The sequence below is a fragment of the Ranitomeya variabilis genome, chromosome 3 (assembly GCF_051348905.1).
Source record: "Ranitomeya variabilis isolate aRanVar5 chromosome 3, aRanVar5.hap1, whole genome shotgun sequence".
Lineage (NCBI taxonomy): Eukaryota > Metazoa > Chordata > Amphibia > Anura > Dendrobatidae > Ranitomeya > Ranitomeya variabilis.
In genome coordinates this window covers 321,890,980-321,913,314 of record NC_135234.1, presented here as the reverse complement: position 1 = coordinate 321,913,314, position 22,335 = coordinate 321,890,980, and the positions used below count along the sequence as shown (strand labels likewise).

Sequence of the window (22,335 nt, the reverse complement as noted above, 5' to 3'; positions counted from 1 at the left end):
AAATCTTGCTGCACACAACTTGCTACACTAACCTGTCACATGCAACTCGACACACAAAATGTTGCTACACGCATGTCGCCACACACAACTTGACACATGAAACTCGCCCTAAAACACACAGAAGTCTGGTATTATCCTTCAAAAATAAAAATCTGATTAATAAGCAGACAAACTACAAGAGCAACAATTGTACCATATAGGAAATACGGCAGCTGTCAGTCACATGACCAGTCTATTATGTGTATGTGTGATCTAATATATACTGCCAGGGGGGAGGGCTTCCTGTTGGCTGGGGATTTATCAGGCTGCCAATAGCAACCAATCACAGCTCAGCTTCTATTTTGCTACAGTTAATTAATCTGAGCTCTGATTGGTTAATATAGGCAACAAAGACATTCTCAGTATAACAAAGCTAATATATGTTAAGAAATGCTTCTATTAGCTTAGTTTTTGCCTTTTAATAATTACATTTCTATCTATTTGTTTTGTGGTTTTTGTCTGCAGAATAAATTTTTGTTAACACATTCTATTTTGCTAACAGCAGTCATTAACCCGGGCGAAGCCGGGTAGTACAGCTAGTATGTGTATATTTATGTAAATGCTGATTTGGCAGATCAGGGCATGAGCTCTCTATATTGACTTAAAAGCTGATGTTATCCATGTATTGACTTACAGTATCAGGCGCTCATGACCCAACAAATAAATAAGACCTGGGGAGAGGGTGAAGGCTCTATGAATATTGCAGAAAAGCACACTTTACTCACGCATAAGTCCTTTCTTCAAATGTATTTACTCTTTTAGTGTATAGTATAGTTAATGCATAATAAGGAGGTCGGCCAAGTTTTTAAATGTCTTTGGTATGGTCTGCAGGTTTTTGTAGTGGGTAATAATCCCACAGCTGCCATATTGAATTACAGCAGACAAATCCTCTTGGTCATCTTCTCCTTATACTGTTTCGCCAGACAGAATGCATCCCATGTACGGTAAGACACAAAAGGCACAATTGAACTGTCAACATGTTCTTTGCAAGCTGTAATAAAAATATATTGAAAATTTAGCTGAGTTGTCTTTTTGTGTGTGTATAGATATGATTCAACACAGTTGTTTGACTATGTTCATTTTTGCATTGGAGGTGAGCGGTGCAGATAACTTTGACTCAACATACGTGCACATGTGCTGTACATTGGAATAGGACATGTGCAGGATACCTACTGAAAATGCACTAATTTCGGCCAGTATATAAGGTCTGAACGTCATCTGCCAAGCTCACCGCTATTGGAAAGTGTGCGGCACTGGAATTACCTCCTTGGCTTTGTAGCTTCTGCTATAGATAGGTTTTTATAGCAAACACAGAAATACTCATTAAATCATAGAGAAGGCAAGGCTATCCAAAGAATCTAAAACCATTTTCATATAAAACTCTGACAGATATATTTTATTAAATCGGTGTTAACCACATATTGTCAGAGTGACAGTTTCCACTAGGAGGTGAAAAGGCAGTCTACCTTCACCCTGGAACTGTGAAGTGGCTACTCTTCGGTCTGGCTCTACTTATTCTTAGCTGCTAGCAAACGCACACAGCAGCAGGGAGTGAACTCTTTGTGTTTGCAATGGTTACATTAGGCTCTTATATTCAATAGCAGCCATAGAATGTAAGGAGATTTACTAGGAGAAATCACTCCATCGGATTCCTGCAGTGTGATCGCTGAGAGCCGATGGTTGCTACTGCAACCTAAGGCCTAATGCTGGCCTCTGATCTGCCATGGTTCATACTCTCTCTATAAGCCCCCTGACAGGCAGTATAATATACAGCACTACATAGCGAGTGCATTGTATTACCTAGGCGATTAAGGATTGCATGTTCAAGACCCATTGTAAAAGTATATATTGTAAAAATAAATGTTAATATTGCTATGGGGGCTCAGTACGATGGTTATAGGCCCTGCCAATAGGAGGCTTGACACTTAGTGGAAAGAGTGTTGGCTGTACCCAAACCTCAGACACTAGGCAGCTCAGTTTTAGCCTAGAGACACAACCTGTATTAGATCTGCTGCATTTTGTTTTATTTATTTTTTCTTTGTCTCTATTACTTCGTTTGGAGTGGATGTCCCCACCATTTTAGTTTATTGGGCTACAGAGTAAAATCCACACTAGTGGTGCTTTTCTGGGGTTGTCACTCGATCACTGTTGGCCTGCCTTCTATGACTGCTGCCACCACATAGTGCTGGTGTCCCCAGTGTTGTGCGAGGCTGTGACTCCACATGCACTTGATGACACAGGAGAGGTGAGTATGGTAGGGAACACCACCTCCCCTCTCTTGAAAGGAACTTGCTCCCTTTTTTTTATTTTTTTTTCCCATGTATACTGAGGATATTATTCTGGGAAATACTACTTTTTATTTTCTCTGAGGTGCCTTTGACCGCCTGTAAACCCCATCCCTCCCCCTGGCCTTCTCACTTCTTTTTTCACTGTTGTATTCCTGTTCCTTTTCTGCTGCCTTCATACTGTTCTATCTGTATACTAAAGCCGGTGTGGCTGTCTCCTAAGGTCCCCTTATATTGGATGAAATATTCTGCTAAAAAGACTTTCTCCACAGATGATTGGCACATTTGAAGCACCGCTGGTGAAAACTTGTTTGCAGTTTGTTTGAGAGTTGCCACCCTGTGCTAGTTGTTCTATGTGTAGAGGGTCCAGCCTCATCAAGGGCACTCTCCAGTGTTTTATTATCGTTTAAAGCTGATTTGGGACACAATAAAGAGGAGATTGGGGGCCAACGATGAATGCAATTTATTTTTAAGTTGCTGGGTATTGATGGCACGTAGAATTCTGTAAGTGTGAATTACTTAAGAGGGACGACAGTTCTTGACAGAGAAAGAAAAAAGGTTGTGGTCAGAAAGTAGGAGAGGTGAGTTAGCAAGATCTTGCACTGAGCAGAGCTGTTAAAAGACGAGGTCTAGTGTATTCCTGTCTTCATGTGTAGGAGAGTTTATAAGCTGTGATCATTTTTCTTTCCCTTACCCACTGTGTCGACAGGCTTGCAACTTATTGTTTTTTGCTTGCTGTGTGATACTGCTTTCAGTCAGGTTTACATCCTTTTTTTCCCACCACCGAGAGTGCATGATCTAACATCCCACCATCTTTCCAGCTAGACCTACTACTGGATGAGATTGCCTTTCTTCTTGTTCAGTCAGAAATCTCCTTGGACTCTTTTTAACTCATACACTGTCAGTGAATAATGTTAGCTGGCCTTGGCCATGCATGAGCTCATCTTTCTTTTTCTAGGAGAACGGTTTATTAAACTTTAAACAGCTTGGCTTGCTTGAGCTAAGACCTAAAGACCCTCCATCTTCAAAGCTATTTTTGCATGAGAACTTGAGGTTTTAACTAATTCAGATCTGCTTGTCCTTATAGGAAATGTCTTTTCTCATCTAAGAGTATAGGTTTGCATATGTACGTGACTTGTGAGTATGGTTGCTTTCCAAGATAAAACAGTTATCCCACCTATTTTTAAGCAGGTTCTCTATCTTTTAGGGTCTGGATTTGTACAATCAGATTATTCTCCCAAGACTCCTTTTCCAACTCCCGGAAGTCATTGTCTCAGATTAATTCTAGAGATCTTTTATGTGAATCACAACATTTCCAGGGATGTTGTGGGGAAATCTTTACAACTGAAGGCATTGGTGGTGTTGCACCCTTAAGCGAAATGTGAGCTTTGGCAATTACAGAGCTTGCATGAAGCCACACATTGGTATCTTCCTAGTCTTTGAGATATGACACCGATCAGTTCCAGACCTAAACAGTGTGAGTAAGTTCATCTACGCATCTGCAGATTTCGCATGCTGCTCTTGTAGGGGACCGCCTGGGGGCCATCAGATATTAATTTAAATGCATCTGTGAGCCTATGCTCTCTATCCATTCTCTAACTCTCTACAGGGTTCTTAAGAACTACAACATTTTTTTCCTTTCCCATGGATTACTAGCTTTAGGAGAGTTTACTCTTTCCAGAGTTCTTCCACATGATATCCCATAGTGTCATTCTCGCAAAGAGGGGATACTTTGTATTCCATGCAAATGATTTCCTTTAATAAGATTGCTCGATGACCCTGGTGTCTTTAAGTGTTGACTCTCACTCTTTCAATGAATTTGCTCTGCTTCATCTTTTTTTAGATTAATCTCTAATCTTGAGATTTTCATTTAATCTCCCACAAGATTCCTATTTTGTTTCTCCCACTGAGAGCACTCTATATCATCTTAATCATCTGCATTGCTACAAATTTGTCCTCCTTCACCTGGTATCCCGACCTCGTTCTTCTTCTGGTGGACACTTAAGAACCATTAGCTATTTCATTGGACTTTGTCTGTGTCATCCAAGCTAATTTTTTTCTTCCTTCTTTTCCAGGGGTAAGTTCTTCTGTTTTATCTTCTGTCTATCTTTGAGTGTGTTTTCGCTTGTTTCTGGTCATGTTTGTTCCTGGATTTTTTTTCGTTCTTTCTTTTGGCACTAAACTGAGGTACTTAGAATCTGAGAAGATGGTATAGCCTTATATATACTGTATATATACATACACTATATTTCAGCACACTGTGATTAATGGGGATGGAGACTCTGATGCTAATTTTCTGATGACAGCCCTTCCGTCTGTGGGTAAGATGATTCCTAGTTCGTAAAGTAGTTAGGGCTTTTTGAGCAAAGAGCGCAAAAGCCATCCAACCACATCAAGGTGTACCTAAATATGGATGGTACAGCCCACCAACACTTTTTTTTTTTTTTTTACTTTGTTTCAAGTCTCCAAGTGGGAGGTCTTTTAATCACCGTATTGTGTTCCCAAATGAATTAAATGGGAAAGGGTTTTTACAGAAACTGCAAAAATCCATTTTTTTTTTTAAATAAAAAGTTGTGGAATCCTAAAAATAGACACATCTCTTGTATTACAATAAAAGTATAATTATTTGCCTTGCACAGTGAAGGCAAAACAAATCTATGACTTAATTTCCAAATTTGTTCATCCAAGCACACACACAATGTCCATGATGTTGTATGAACTGCAAAATGGTATTAACCCCTTAATGACTGTCAATACGTCTTTTAACTGACCTGAGATATAAGAGAATAGCATCCCCATACAGGTGACAATCCAGCAGCTGTCGGCTGTACACTATAGCTGACAACTTGCTGCATTAGCCACGATCAGTGTTTGTACCGTCCAAATCTGTTTAACCCCTTAGATGCTGCTGTCAATAGTGAGTACATCATATAAATGGTTAACCTAGTGTGGAAGCCTCCTCTTTATCCCAATTGGTGCCCTCAGATCATGATTGTGTGGTCCTGATGTTTGCGATGGCAATTCACGGCCAAATAGTGGCCTTAGAGTCTGACAGCTGTTGTAACCTGTTCAGAAGTTAGCGGCATTTAGGTGGTAAAAATACACATTTTCATTTCTGTCATACCACTTTGTATTAATTCCTGAAAATCACCTGAACGGTCAATAAACTACCTGACTGCAGTTTTCAGTATGTCAGGGGGTGCTGTTTATTATTATTATTATTTATTGTTATAGCGCCACTTATTCCATGGCGCTTTACATGTGAGGAGGGGTATACATAATAAAAACAAGTACAATAATCTTAAACAATACAAGTCATAACTGGTACAGGAGGCGAGAGGACCCTGCCCGCGAAGGCTCACAATCTACAAGGGATGGGTGAGAATACAGTAGGTGAGGATAGAGCTGGTCATGCAGCGGTTTGGTTGATCGGTGGTTACTGCAGGTTGTAGGCTGTCGGAAGAGGTGGGTCTTCAGGCTCTTTTTGAAGGTTTCGATGGTAGGCGAGAGTCTGATGTGTTGTGGTAGAGGGTTCCAGAGTAGGGGTGATATGCGAGAGAAATCTTGTATACGATTGTGGGAAGAGGAGATAAGAGGGGAGTAGAGAAGGAGATCTTGTGAGGATCGGAGGTTTCGTGTAGGTAAGTACCGGGAGACGAGGTCACAGATGTATGGAGGAGACAGGTTGTGGATGGCTTTGTATGTCATGGTTAGGGTTTTGTACTGGAGTCTCTGGGCAATGGGGAGCCAGTGAAGGGATTGACAGAGGGGAGAGGCTAGGGAATAGCGGGGGGACAGGTGGATTAGTCGGGCAGCAGAGTTTAGAATAGATTGGAGGGGTGCGAGAGTGTTCGAGGGGAGGCCACAGAGCAGGAGGTTGCAGTAGTCAAGGCGAGAGATGATGAGGGCATGGACTAGGGTTTTTGCAGATTCTTGGTTGAGGAATGAACGGATTCGTGAAATATTTTTGAGTTGAAGTCGGCAGGAAGTGGAAAGGGCTTGGATATGTGGTTTGAAGGAGAGATCAGCGTCAAGGATTACCCCGAGGCAGCGAGCTTGTGGGACTGGGGAGAGTGGGCAGCCATTTACTGTAATGGTTAGGTTCGTTGGGGGGGGTCGCGTGAGATGGGGAAAGATGATGAATTCTGTTTTGTCCATGTTAAGTTTCAGAAATCTAGCGGAGAAGAAGGATGAAATAGTGGACAGACATTGAGGGATTCTGGTTAGTAGGGAGGTGATATCTGGTCCAGAGATGTAGATCTGTGTGTCATCAGCATAGAGGTGATACTGAAAGCCATGAGATTCTATGAGCTGTCCCAGGCCAAAGGTGTAAATGGAGAAGAGCAGGGGCCCAAGGACTGAACCTTGTGGGACTCCGACAGATAGGGGGCGTGGTGAGGAGGTGGTGTGTGAGTGGGAGACGCTGAATGTCCGGTCTGTTAGTTATGATGAGATCCAGGATAGGGCCAAGTCTGTGGTGCCAAGGGATGAGAGGGTCTGTAATATTAGGGAATGGTCCACTGTGTAAAAGGCAGCCGACAGGTCGAGGAGGAGGAGGACAGAGTAGTGTCGCTTGCTCTTGGCAGTTAAGAGGTCGTTGGTGACCTTAGGGCAGTTTCAGTGGAATGGTGTGACCGGAAGCCAGATTGTAAGCGGTCAAAGAGGGAGCAAGAAGAGAGATGGGAGGACAGTTCAAGGTAAACGTGTTGTTCCAGTAGTTTGGAGGCATAAGGGAGAAGTGATATAGGGCGATAGCTACATACAGAGGATGGGTCAAGAGAGGGCTTTTTGAGGATAGGTGTGATGGAGGCATGTTTAAAGTTTGAGGGGAAAACACCAGTTGTTAGTGATAGGTTGAAGAGATGGGTTAGGGTTGGGATGAAGACTGTGGTGAGGTTTGGGATGAGGTGGGATGGGAGCGGGTCAAGTGCACAGGTGGTGAGATGCGATCTTGAGAGTAGAGTGGAGAGTTGATCTTCTGTAATGGTGGAGAAGTTGGTTTTGGAGGTGGAGGGCTGGGAAGTCGGGAGGAAGGGCTCTGGGGGTTTTTGACCAAAACTGTCTCTGATGCTATCAATCTTCTGTTTGAAAAATGAGGCAAAGTCTTCAGCGGAGGTAAGTGGGGAGGGAGGAGGTGCTGGGGGACGGAGGAGAGAATTGAAGGTGTTGAATAACTGTTTAGGGTTGTGAGACAGGGAGGATATGAGAGATGAGAAGTAGGTTTGTTTAGCTGTGGCGAGTGTGGTCTTGAAAGTAGTGAGGGACTGTTTGAATACGATGAAGTGCTCGTTGGAGTGGGATCTTTTCCATCTGCGCTCAGCAGCCCTGGAAGCTTGCCTCAGTTCTTTGGTCAGGCTGGTGTGCCAGGGCTGTCTGTTGATTTTGCGAGCTTTGGTATGTATAAGTGGGGCAGCAGATTCCAAAGCTACAGCTATTGTGGTGTTATATAGAGCGGCAGCGTCATCCGCATTGTGTATGGAACTTATGTCTGTGAGAGGGAGGAGGGATTCAGAGAATGAATGTAGGTCAAGATGTTTAAGATTTCTGCGAGGGTGTGAAAGTTTGTGGGGTGGGGATTGTAGACATGGAGTGGAGAGAGATGAGAATGTGAGAAGGTTGTGGTCAGAGAGTGGAAGAGGTGAGTTAGAGAGGTTAGATAGGGAGCAAAGGTGGGTGAAGATGAGGTCCAGTGTGTGACCATCTTTGTGAGTGGCTGCAGAAGACCATTGAGTGAGGCCGAAGGAGGAAGTGAGAGATAGAAGTTTAGTGGCAGCTGAGAGGGAAGTGTCAATGGGGATGTTGAAATCGCGCATGATGATAGTGGGGATGTCCGCAGACAGGAAATGAAGTAGCCAGGTGGTGAAGTGATCAAAGAAGGTGGTGGCTGGCCCTGGGGGGTGTTAAATGGCAGCCAGTTGGAGGTTGGAGGGGGAGTAGATGCGCACAGAGTGCACCTCAAAGGAAGGGAGGGTAACAGAGTGGCAGTGGGATTGGGGTGAAGGAGCAGTTATCTGACAGGAGAAAACCAACTCCTCGGCCATGCTTGCTGCTGGGGCGGGGTGTGTGAGAAAGGTGGAAGCCACCGTAAGAGAGTGCAGCAGGGGAGGCTGTGTCAGAAGGGGTGAGCCAGGTTTCGGTGATGGCAAGAAAGGAAAGTTTGGTAGTAACAAAAAGATCATGGATGTAGGAAAGCTTGTTACAGACAGAGCGCGCAATCCACAGAGCTCCTGATAGTGGGACTGGGGAAGCGGTGGCTGGGCGAATGGGTATAAGGTTAGAGAGGTTACGGAAGTTTGTGATGGAGCGTGGATGGGAGGTAGAAATGACTGGGAATATGGTGAGGAGGACCAGGATTTGGAGAGATATCACCAGCAGTGAGAAGGAACAGAGATGGTGGGAGCAGGAGAGGGCATGAGGGGGCTGCCTGTGCTTTGAGACAGAGGATTGTATGTTAAGGAACAGTTCTGAGGAGGAGGTGAGATTAGATGGGGAGGATTGAAGAAGAGATGAACCGTTCCTTACTTGGTGTGGGGATTGGGGGAGGTAGCATAAAGTGAAGGATTATAGGGGTAAAAGTGAAAACAAACTGAAACATTGTTTGCAGTGACTGGCCAGTTACCTTCAGTTCCCTTCAGGTTTTAATTCTAATGTAATCCACACTTTTAGGACACACTTCTAGGGATCACACTGCAGACTGTTTTTAAAATAGTATAACTTTTGGGGATTTCTCAATATATGGGACCCCTAAAGGCACTTCAAACCTGAATAGGCCCCTAAAAAAATAAATTTTGTAAATTTCCTTGAAACAATGAAAAATTACTGCTACCCCTTCCTGACCTTGGGATTTTCCGTTTTTCCGTGTTCGTTTTTCGCTCCCCTCCTTCCCAGAGCCATAACTTTTTTATTTTTCCGTCAATATGGCCATTTGAGGGCTTATTTTTTGGGGGACGAGTTGTACTTTTGAACAACATCATTGGTTTTAGCATGTCGTGTACTAGAAAACGGGAAAAAAATTCCAAATGCGGTGAAATTGCAAAAAAAGTGAAATCCCACACTTGTTTTTTGTTTGGCTTTTTTGCTAGGTTCACTAAATGCTAAAACTGACCAGCCATTATGATTCTCCAGGTCAGTACGAGTTCATAGACACCAAACATGTCTAGGTTCTTTTTTATCTAAGTGGTGAAGTGGTGAAAAAAAAATTCCAAACCTTGCTAAAAAAACAAAACAAAAAAAAAACAGCACCATTTTCCGATACCCGTAGCTTCTCCATTTTTCATGATCTGGGGTCGGGTGAGGGCTTATTTTTTGCGTGCCGAGCTGGCGTTTTTAATTATACCATTTCGGTGCAGATACGTTCTTTTGATTGCCCGTTATTGCATTTTAATGCGATGTCGTGGCGACCAAAAAGACATAATTCTGGCGTTTCAAATTTTTTTCTCGCTACGCTGTTTAGCGATCAGGTTAATGCTTTTTTTTATTGATCGATCGGGCGATTCTGAATGCGAAGATACCAAATATGTGTAGGTTTGATTTTTTTTTTTATTGATTTATTTTGAATGGGGTGAAAGGGGGGTGATTTAAACTTTTATATTTTTTTTTTTTTTTTTTACTTTTGCCATGCTTCAATAGCCTCCATAGTAGGCTAGAAGCTGGCACAACGCGATCGGCTCTGCTACATAGCAGCGATCATCAGATCGCTGCTATGTAGCTGAAATGCAGGTGTGCTATGAGCGCCGACCACAGGGTGGCGCTCACAGCTACCGGGGATCAGTAACCATAGAGGTCTCAAGGACCTCTATGGTTACAATGCAGAAGCATCGCCGACCCCCGATCATGTGGCGGGGGTCGGCAGTGCGCTCATTTCCGGAAGCGCCGGTTAAATGCCGCTGTCTGCGTTTGACAGCTGCATTTAACTAGTTAATAGACGCGGGCGGTTCGCGATTCTGCCCGCGCCTATTGCGGGCACATGTCAGCTGTTCAAAACAGCGGGGTATCTGACCTCGGACGTACTATCCCGTCCGAGGTCAGAAAGGGGTTAAACCTAAAATGCTAACAAAATAAAAGAACACTTTACAAATGGTGCTGATGTAAAGCAGACATATGGGAAATATTATTTATTAATGTTTTTGTGTAGCATGACTATCTGTATTAAAGGGATAATCATTCAAAGTTTGAAAATTGCTAATTTTTTAACATTTTTCTCAAATTTCTGATATTTTTTTTATAAATAAACACAAAACATATCGACCTAAATTTACCATTTTCATAAAGTATAATGTGTCACGAAAAAACATTCTCAAAATCACTGGGATTTGTTGAAGCGTTCCAGTGTTATTACCAAATAAAGTGACACTGGTCGGATTTCACAAATTTGGCTCCGTCACTAAGGGGTTAATAAAAACCACAGCTCATTTGGCAAGAAACAACCCCTATTCAACTCTTGCACAAGAAAACCTTTTAGTTCTTCTGAGTACAAAGAAATAAAAAAAACATAAGATATTTATTTTGTGCTGTGAATGTATAAAAAGGTCAGAACTGCTGTTCTCTATTTTATCTCTTCTACCCAAAAATTGGAATGAAAAGTGATGTACAATTCTTAAGTCCCTGAAAAGGTGACCATTGAACATGAATGCACCATGTTTGGTTTGATTCTCATAGTTTGGCGACACAAAACATATTTTTTATTGTACAAAAGTGATAAAACTATATACCAGTAAATGTGGTAATGCCATTATTGAGCTGATCCACAGAATAAAGATATTGCCTTATTTGTGCAACAAAGGACAAATGTAAAACTTAAAACTTCAAAAAGCAACAGCAGATTCTCTGTTTATTTTTTTTCTCTTTCTTCCAATAAAAGTTACGGTAGGCATTAGGTTGTATATACCCCAAAATGGCACCACTGGCAAATACAACTCTTCCTGCATACAATCAAACATTTAAAAAAAATGATGACTCCTGGATGTGACGATGAAAAGACATGAAAGGATATATGAACATTAAGACAAAATTAGGCACGGCCCTTAAGGAGTTCAAGTTGTCTCTAAAAACTGAACCCAAAAAGCTAAGTGTCCTAGGAATATCCAAAAGAAAATGTTCAACACCACCTAACAATAAGAAAGTAGTTACAGGAAACAGTATTTTAAAATTATGGGTGTGATCATGCATGTAAATCACTCCTTTAATATTAATCAGTATAAATACCAATATATAGTAATCAAAGTTTACCAGCTGTGAGGTTGTAACGATCTTAAAATGTATATAAAATATAAGTTAATGCCATGTTAACCCATCAGTCATCATTCTTAACAGCGCCCCATGCCAGGATATCCTTCTCTGGTTTCTAGAGAAGTCGGACAGAGAAGTAGCCGTGTCTGCACTGGCAGAACTGGGTGGCATGGAATCGTCTTTGCAATCCTTACCTTACTATAGCCATATCAAGTGTGGAAGTCGAGGAGGAGCAATGATCATTGTACGGGAGGACCAGAGGTGAGAGGTGTACTCCTGGTTACTCCTGTTACCCTTCGTAAGATAATATGTAGATGACCACTCTATTAAAGGGAACCTGTCACCCCCCCCCCCCCGTTTCAAACTAAAAGAGCCACCTTGTGCAGCAGTAATGCTGCATTCTGACAAGGTGGCTCTTTTAGTTCTGGGTGCTGTAACTAGAGAAATAATCCGTTTTATAATTTGTCAGAAATACCTTGTCTTCAGTCAAGGAGGCCGGCGTTTCCCCCCTGCTTCACACGCCACACAGATGTCACTCACATCTTCTTGGCGCCGGGTGCTGCCTCCTCAGCGCTGTTTTGAAAATAGCCGGCGCCTGCGCTCTTTTTTCCTGCCTGGTGCAGGCGCAGTGAGCGCTGCCCGTCTTTCCTCATATGCAAGTCTCGGTGACTGCGCCTGTGCGGCCGCCCTGCTTGTGAATCCCAGCCCCGCAATGTGAATAAAATAAGTCACTGCGGGGCTGGGATTCACAGGCAGGGCGGTCGCGCAGGAGCAGTCAGCTGGACTGCATATGAGGACAGACGGGCAGCGCTCACTGCGTCTGCACCAGGCAGGAAAAAAGAGCGCAGGCGCCGGCTATTTTCAAAACAGCGCTGAGGAGGCAGCGCCCGGCGCCAAGAAGATTTGAGTGATGGCTGTGTGGCATCTGAAGCAGGGGGGGAAACGCCTGCCTCCTTGACTGAGGACCAGGTATTTCTGACAAATTATAAAACGGATTATTTCTCTAGTTACAGCACCAAGAACTATAAGAGCCACCTTGTCAGAATGCAGCATTACTGCTGCACAAGGTGGCTCTTTTAGTTTGAAACGACTGGGGGGGTGACAGGTTCCCTTTAAAGCATCAGCTGCTCGGTGTCAAGAAATCATGCATAGCCTGCTAATAACATCTCATAGAAATCAATGGGTAATTATAATCTATCAGCATCAGATAATGATTGCCTTGGGGTTCACACTTTTAGGAACACTCATGATGCATAAGGCCTGATTCATCATGGTGATTACTCCAAAATTCTCAAGTAAAACGCCTTAAAATATCACATCTTGAAGTTTCACAAAAAAGTTCTACTTTTGGCATTTTTATTGTAATCTTGGGTATGTTTACTATAGTAAGCAGAGACTGGACAAGACTGGGTATGACCTGGTAAAGTTATAAAAATGTACACATTTTTAGTGGTGTAAATTACGCCAGAAATGTCCTTTGGCGCCCAATGGGGAGTAACGTTTCTGGCTAGGTGCCCACTACTTGTAAGATGCATCTAATTCATTTAGTGGTGCGCTTGTCAGTGACTCAGGTGCATCTTACTCCAGGAGTCCCGTCATTAAGACCTTCTTAGCGAGGCAGACCTATAGTGATCAATGTCATCATTCCTCACAAGTATGTACAGTATTGCCAGAAAGTGCCATTTCTAGAATTCTGTCTTTTCCATTCTAAAGTGAAATGTCTTAAGCGGCAGGATGCCATATTATGTGACCAGTTCTTTTTTTGCCTTACTTTTGCAGTGATGATGATGATGCCCTGTATGAGAGGGTGACTGCAGAGCAGTGGAAGTTGCAGTGTTTAGTAGATTTACTCTCCATTAATCCTCACACCGGGCTAGCAGCGGATTTTTTTCTCTACTGTCTTAAGGTAACTCTATGCAACACCTCTACAAAAACTGTTGAGAAAGGGAAAGTTTGAGAAAACTATTTAAACGACATAAGATTTTTATTTTTGACAATCCGCTATACTCGTCCCCGCTCCCTTCTTTCTCTCCTAATTCTTCTTAGAGTCTGACAACCATTACCACAGGAGAAGGACTAGACCTCAGTCCTAGTCCAGAGGACAGTCTGATAGATATAGAGCATAAGCTTACACTCCGCTGTCTGTCTCGTGAGAAACCGCTTCAGCTTCTTCAGGTTTTGTCAGTGCTGTGTGAGAGGATCTCTGACTCCATTTTTACTGACATCAAGCAGGTGAGAAATGATTCAGAAGATACAGTTCCTCTAAATGCTAAATTTCTGTTATTTAAATGTAATGTGTCTGTCTGTACAGGTAGTGGAGTTTATTTTGATGACTCTGGAGAGGGCCTGTAAAAGCCTTGCCACCTCGGATGTGGGTACAGTCGCGTCTCAAACGCTTAGTATGGCTATGGGGCTCATAGCTGCCATGTTGGGAGCTGTTGCGGTAAGTGCAGGAATCCAAACATAGAAAGTGGAAGTTATACAGACATAACCTCGCAAAATATTACTCACTTTTGGTCATCTGACCCATTGTAATGAAGTGAAACAAAAACAGTTTAGACCGCACCAACGCCTCTACAAATTAGCTGACACTGCTCACCTGCAGTGGAGGTCTAGTCTTTAGATTCCGGGTGCTGTAGCCGAATAAACAACTGGAATAATCCGAAGCAGAAGAGAAAAGAGGCAGCACTCCCGATCTTCCGAGACAGGTAAATTTATTACTCACAATAAAATCTTCACGGCCGGGGGTGCTGAGATTCTGAGTTTGGCAAGCCTGACGACGTAGGCGCCTGACCCGTAGAAGCGCCCGTCAGGCGCGAAACGGCCGTCGTCAGGCTTGCCGCATTCAGAATCTCAGCACCCCCGGCCGTGAAGATTTTATTGTGAGTAATAAATTTACCTGTCTCGGAAGATCGGTGAGTGCTGCCTCTTTTCTCTTCTGCTTCGGATTGACCCATTGTAATAGTCATGACTTTCAGGAAAATGTATTTCATGTAACAGTAAAAAGGTGTGAAGCATTTAAATGGATCTGATAGAAATGGAATAAAATAACAGTACCTTCAACACCAATGAAGAGAAACCCCTCAGCGACTGTGATTTGCTATATAAGACATACATCACTTGATTCAAGGTCTCTTTTCTTACATAAGCATGCTCTCAGATGAAGTGGCAAAAACCTGCTGACAGATTCCCTTGAAAGAAAAACTTCAAACTGGATACAGTATGTGTAGTATAAGATTTGAGAGTGCAGTGCATGACGTGGGGAACACAAAGGGCGCATCGCTATGTCGTGCTCCATCCTATCCTGTGCCGAAATACAGTAAGCTCATGCATCTCCACTGCGACGCTTAGGGTAAGTTTACACAGGGCATTTTGGCTGCGTTTTTTTCTGCAGCAAAATCTGATCATCTTGGCAGGAAAGAAGCTGCACCAAAACTGCAGGTTTTGATGCGTTTAGCCGCGTTTTTGGTTTGTTTTTTTCATGCTTTTTTGTTCTCTGTGCATGCCAATAACGTTGAGTGCACACAGAGAAAAAAAAAAAAACTTCCTGTAGATAGAATGAACAGATAGATAGAATAATAGAATGAATAGATACATTACCTGCGGTAACCTCTTCCCGGGCATTTTCCCACGGTCCAGAGGTTACCTCCGGTCAGGCTGTGAGGGTGCGCAGGCTGAGTGACGTCACCGCTAGTTACTCACCCTGCGCCCGCTCCGTCTCATTCATTCCCTAGTTGCTTACAGCCGGGAGCGGTCGCATTAGTAGCGCTCCCGGTTGTAAGCTTTATCTTCCCCAGATACTGCCTGGGACACTCGTTATATCGGACTACGACGGATCAGGGAGTATTTGTGTTGGTTTATTTTGTTTTTATTTCAGAAGATCGTGGACTTCGCTTTGGAATGGCAGAATAATAAAATGTTAAAACTGTGTGTATTGTTAATGGATAGGTGTCTTATTGATGCCTCTCCATTACTAAGCCGGCTTAATGTCACCTTTCAATAGAAAGGTGACATTAACCCCTCATTACCCCGCTTGCCACCGCTACAGGGCAAGTGGGAAGAGCCGGGCAAAGCGCCAGAATTGGCGCATAATAGATGCGCATTTTCTGGGCAGCTGTGGGCTGCTATTTTTAGGCTGTGGGGTGGGGACTATATCAATGGCCCTTACCAGCCTGAGAATACCAGCCCCAATCTGTGAGCTTTAGCAAGGCTGGTTGTCTAAAATGGGGGGACCCCACGCCTGTTTTTTTTAAATTATGTATTTAAATAATTTTAAAAAAAGTGTGAGGACCCCTCTTTTCTTGATAACTAGCCTTGCTGAAGCTGACAGCTGGGGGTTGCAGCCCCCAGCAGTGAGTTTTGTCTGGCTGGTCATCAAAAATAGGGGGGAACCCACGCCGTGTCTTTTTTTTTTTTTATTATTTTTAGAGCAGGAGCGGCAGATGAAAACTCCCATCCGCCGCTCCTGCTGTCACTGTAATTAGCGGTTGTAGGTGTCAGATGATGGGAGCAGTAGTCCCATAAGCTGACAACAGTGACCGCAGGTAACATAGTTTTTAAGGTTGAAGGAAGACTTTTTTAAGTCCATCTAGTTCAACCCATAGCCTAGCCTAACATGCCCTAACATGTTGATCCAGAGGAAGGCAAAAAAAAACCATGTGGCAAAGAGTAAGCTCCACATTGGGGAAAAAAATTCCTTCCCGACTCCACATACGGCAATCAGACTAGTTCCCTGGATCAACGCCCTATCAAAGAATCTAGTGTATATACCCTGTAACATTATACTTTTCCAGAAAAGCATCCAGTCCCCTCTTAAATTTAAGTAATGAATCACTCATTACAACATCATACGGCAGAGAGTTCCATAGTCTCACTGCTCTTACAGTAAAGAATCCGCGTCTGTTATTATGCTTAAACCTTCTTTCCTCCAGACGTAGAGGATGCCCCCTTGTCCCCGTCTCAGGTCTATGATTAAAAAGATCATCAGAAAGGTCTTTGTACTGTCCCCTCATATATTTATACATTGTAATAAGATCACCCCTTAGCCTTTGTTTTTCCAAACTAAATAACCCCAAGTGTAATAACCTATCTTGGTATTGCAGACCCCCCAGTCCTCCAATAACCTTGGTCGCTCTTCTCTGCACCCGCTCTAGTTCAGCTATGTCTTTCTTATACACCGGAGACCAGAACTGTACACAGTATTCTAAGTGTGGTCGAACTAGTGACTTGTATAGAGGTAAAATTATGTTCTCCTCATGAGCATCTATGCCTCTTTTAATGCATCCCATTATTTTATTTGCCTTTGTAGCAGCTGCCTGACACTGGCCACTGAATATGAGTTTGTCATCCACCCATATACCCAGGTCTTTTTCATTGACGGTTTTGCCCAGAGTTTTAGAATTAAGCACATAGGTTATACATCTTATTACTTCTACCCAAGTGCATACCTTACATTTATCCCCATTAAAGCTCATTTGCCATTTATCAGCCTAAGTGTCTAGTTTACATAAATCATCCTGTAATATAAAATTGTCCTCCCCTGTATTGTTTCCCATCCCTGAGCCAGTTCTTAACCCACTTAAACATATTTTCCCCTATCCCCATTGTTCTCATTTTATGTATCAACCTTTTTTGTGGCACTGTATCAAAAGCTTTTGAAAAGTCCATATACACTACGTCCACAGCTTTTTCTTGGTCCAGTCCGGAACTTCTTCATAGAAGCTTATCGGATTAGTCTGACAGGAATGGTCCCTAGTAAACCCATGTTGATGTTGGGTCATGAGGTTATTCCTCTTCAGATACTCAAGTATAGCATCCCTTAGAATATCCTCCAGGATTTTACCCACAGTAGAGGTTAAGCTTACTGGCCTATAATTTCCAAGTTCAGTTTTTGTCCCCGTTTTGAATATTGGCACCACATTTGCTATACGCCAGTCCTGTGGTACAGACCCTGTTATTATGGAATCTTTAAAAGGAATCTGTCACCCCAAAATTCGCCTATAAGCTAAGGCCACCGCCATCAGGGGCTTATCTACAGCATTCTGTAATCTAATATATAAAGCTGAATGTGTGTATGTGTGTATGTATGTATGTATGTGTGTGTGTATGTCCGGGATTGGCATCTGAACCGTCGCAGCTACAGCCACAAAATTTTGCACAGTCACACGTCTGGACCCCGAGGGCGTCATAGGCTATGTTGTGAGGTGAAATTTTAACCCCGCGCTTTCCAATTCACCAAACAATTTTGCCCCTATCTACATAATGGGGAAAAAGTGAAAGGAATAGTGTTGGAGGCGTCGCAGCTCCAGGCACAAAATTTTGCACAGTCACACGTCTGACTCCGAGAGCGTCAAAGCTATGTTGTGAGGTGAAATTTTAACCCCGCGCTTTCCAATTCACCAAACAATTTTGCCCCTATCTACATAATGGGGAAAAAATGAAAGGAAAAGTGTTGGAGGCAAATTAACAGCTGCCAGATGTGAACAAGGGGGACTTAAAGAATGACAGCGATGGCGCCAAAGAGTATATACTGTACAGTTGCTAAGGTGGGGCCCCAACATGGGATAATCACCACACCACCACGGGGATATGAACACACACACAAAATGCGCCACACACTACCACGTGCTTGAACACATATACCACCGTCAGCGCACATTTCCCCACACATACACCAACCTCGCCACATCAAAGTCGAAACACAAAAGTCGCAGCTCAAAACTCGCCACGCGCAAAACTCTCCAAATGCAAAACTCGCCACACGTGCAAAACTCGCCACATGGAAAACTCGCCACATGCAAAACTTGCACACGCGGAAAAATTGCCACATGCACAAAAGTTGCAACACATGCAAAAGTTGCCTCACACAAAACTTGCACATACTCAAAAGGCACCACACATAAAACTCGCCACGCGCAAAACTCGCCATGCGCAAAACTTGCTGCACACAACTTGCTACACTAACCTGTCACATGCAACTCGACACACAAAAAGTTGCTACACGCATGTCGCCACACAAAACTCATCTCACAAAAGTCGCTACATGCATGTCGCCACACGCAACTCAACACACACAACTTGACACACGAAACTCGCCCTAAAACACACACAAGTCTGGTATTATCCTTCAAAAATAAAAATCTGATTAATAAGCAGACAAACTACAAGAGCAACAAATGTACCATATAGGAATCCGGCAGCTGTCAGTCACATGACCAGTCTATTATGTGTATGTGTGAGCTAATATATACTGCCAGGGGGTGGGCTTCCTGTAGGCTGGGGATTTATCAGGCTGCCAATTTAGCTTACAAATACTGAGGTAAAAATACTGACCAAATAACGTGTGAACGAGGTCTAATACAGGAGGAGATGACATACAGATATATACTATATACAGGAGGAGATGACATACAGGTATATACTATATACAGGAGGAGATGACACACAGGTATATACTATATACAGGAGGAGATGACACACAGATATATACTATATACAGGAGAGATGACACACAGGTATATACTATATACAGGGGAGATGACACACAGGCATATACTATATACAGGAGAGATGACACACAGGTATAAAGTATATACAGGAGGAGATGACATACAGGTATATACTATATACAGGAGGAGATGACACACAGGTATATACTATTTACAGGGGAGATGACACACAGGTATATACTATATACAGGAGGAGATGACACACAGATATATACTATATACAGGAGAGATGACACACAGGTATATACTATATAGAGGAGGAGATGACATACAGGTACATACTACATACAGGAGGAGATGACATACAGGTATATACTATATACAGGAGGAGATGACACACAGATATATACTATATATAGGTGAGATGACACACAGGTATATACTATATACAGGAGATTACATACAGGTATATCTAATATATAAAGCTGTATGTGTGTATGTCCGGGATTGGCATCTGCACCGTCGCAGCTACAGCCACAAAATTTTCCACAGTCACACGTCTGGACCCCGAGAGCGTCATAGGCTATGTTGTGAGGTGAAATTTTAACCCCGCGCGTTCCAATTCACCAAACAATTTTGCCCCTATCTACATAATGGGGAAAAAGTGAAGGGAAAAGTGTTGGAGGAAAATTGACAGCTGCCAGATGTGAACAATGGGGACTTAAAGAATGAGAGCGATGGCGCCAAAGAGTATATACCGTACAGTTGCTAAGGTGGGGCCCCGACATGGGATACTCACCACACACGGGGATATGAACACACACACAAAATGCGCCACACACTACCACGTGCTTGAACACATATACCACCCTCAGCACACATTTCACCACACACACACCAACCTCGCCACATAAAAGTCGAAACACAAGTCACCACTCAAAACTCGCCACGCGCAAAACTCGCTACATGCAAAACTCGCCATATGCAAAACTAGGCTCACGCAAAACTCGCCACACGTGCAAAACTCACCTCATGGAAAACTCACCTCATGCAAAACTTGCACACACAGAAAAATTGCCACATGTACAAAAGTTGCACCACATGCAAAAGTTGCCTCACACAAAACTTGCACATACTCAAAACGCACCACACATAAAGCTCGCCACGCGCAAAACTCGCCATGCACAAATCTTGCTGCACACAACTTGCTACACTAACCTGTCACATGCAACTCGACACACAAAATGTTGCTACACGCATGTCGCCACACAAAACTCATCTCACAAAAGTCGCTACACGCATGTCGCCACACGCAACTCAACACACACAACTTGACACATGAAACTCGCCCTAAAACACACAGAATTCTGGTATTATCCTTCAAAAATAAAAATCTGATTAATAAGCAGACAAACTACAAGAGCAACAATTGTACCATATAGGAAATACGGCAGCTGTCAGTCACATGACCTGTCTATTATGTGTATGTGTGAGCTAATATATACTGCCAGGGGGAGGGCTTCCTGTTGGCTGGGGATTTATCAGGCTGCCAATAGCAACCAATCACAGCTCAGCTTCTATTTTGCTACAGTTAATTAATCTGAGCTCTGATTGGTTAATATAGGCAACAAAGACATTCTCAGTATAACAAAGCTAATATATGTTGTGAAATTCTTCTATTAGCTTAGTTTTTGCCTTTTAATAATTACATTTCTATCTATTTGTTTTGTGGTTTTTGTGTGCAGAATAAATTTTTGTTAACACATTCTATTTTGCTAACAGCAGTCATTAACCCGGGCGAAGCCGGGTAGTACAGCTAGTCTAATATATAAAGCTGAATGTGTGTGTGTATGTATGTGTGTGTGTGTATGTCCGGGATTGGCATCTGCACCGTCGCAGCTACAGCCACAAAATTTTGCACAGTCACACGTCTGGACCCCGAGAGCGTCATAGGCTATGTTGTGAGGCGAAATTTTAACCCCGCGTTTTCCAATTCACCAATTTTGCCCCCATCTACATAATGTGGAAAAAGTGAAAGGAAAAGTGTTGGAGGTGAATTGACAGCTGCCAGATGTGAACAAGGGGGACATAAAGAGTGAGAGCAATGGCGCCAAAGAGTATATACCGTACAGTTGCTAATGTGGGGCCCCGACATGGGATACTCAGCACACACGGAGATATGAACACACACACAAAATGCGCCACACACTACCACGTGCTTGAACACATATATCACCCTCGGCACACATTTCACCACACATACACCAACTTCGCCACATAAAAGTCAAAACACAAAAGTCGCCGCTCAAAACTCGCCACGCGCAAAACTCGCCACTCGCAAAACTAGGCTCACGCAAAACTCACCACACGTGCAAAACTCACCTCATGGAAAACTCGCCACACACAAAACTTGCACACGCGGAAAAATTGCCACATGCACAAAAGTTGCCTCACACAAAACTTGCACATACTCAAAACGCACCGCACATAAAACTCGCCACGCGCAAAACTCGCCATGCGCAAAACTTGCTGCACACAACTTGCTACACTAACCTGTCACATGCAACTCGACACACAAAAAGTTGCTACACGTATGTCGCCACACAAAACTCATCTCACAAAAGTTGCTACATGCATGTCGCGACACGCAACTCAACACTCACAACTTGACACATGAAACTCGCCCTAAAACACACACAAGTCTGGTATTATCCTTCAAAAAAAAATCTGATTAGTAAGCAGACAAACTACAAGAGCAACAACTGTACCATATAGGAAATACGGCAGCTGTCAGTCACATGACCTGTCTATTTTGTGTATGTGTGAGCTAATATATACTGCCAGGAGGGAGGGCTTCCTGTTTGCTGGGGATTTATCATGCTGCCAATTTAGCTTACAAATACTGAGGTAAAAATACTGAGCAAATAACGTGTGAACGCGGTCTAATACAGGAGGAGATGACATACAGATATATACTATATACAGGAGGAGATGACACACAGGTATATACTATATACAGGGGAGATGACACACAGGTATATACTATATACAGGAGGAGATGACACACAGGTATATAATATATACAGGAGGAGATGACACAGGTATATACTATATGCAGGAGAGATGACACACAGGTATATACTATATACAGGAGGAGATGACACACAGGTATATAATATATACAGGAGGAGATGACACACACATATATACTATATACAGGGGAGATGACACACAGGTATATACTATATACAGGAGGAGATGACATACAGGTATATACTATAAACAGGAGATGACACAGGTATATACTATATACAGGAGAGATGACACACAGGTAT

At 43.0% G+C, this 22,335-nt stretch overlaps 1 protein-coding gene across 1 annotated transcript in view; it reads left to right on the top strand.

Annotated features, from left to right (window-relative positions):
- TANGO6 (transport and golgi organization 6 homolog) overlaps positions 1 to 22,335 on the top strand; it is a 95,530-nt gene that overhangs the window by 22,814 nt on the left and 50,381 nt on the right. Inside the window, exons 8-12 of the mRNA XM_077295726.1 lie at positions 871 to 983; positions 11,637 to 11,813; positions 13,332 to 13,458; positions 13,599 to 13,784; positions 13,864 to 13,995. Coding sequence (XP_077151841.1) covers positions 871 to 983; positions 11,637 to 11,813; positions 13,332 to 13,458; positions 13,599 to 13,784; positions 13,864 to 13,995 — 735 coding nt within the window. The remainder of the gene's footprint in view (positions 1 to 870; positions 984 to 11,636; positions 11,814 to 13,331; positions 13,459 to 13,598; positions 13,785 to 13,863; positions 13,996 to 22,335) is intronic.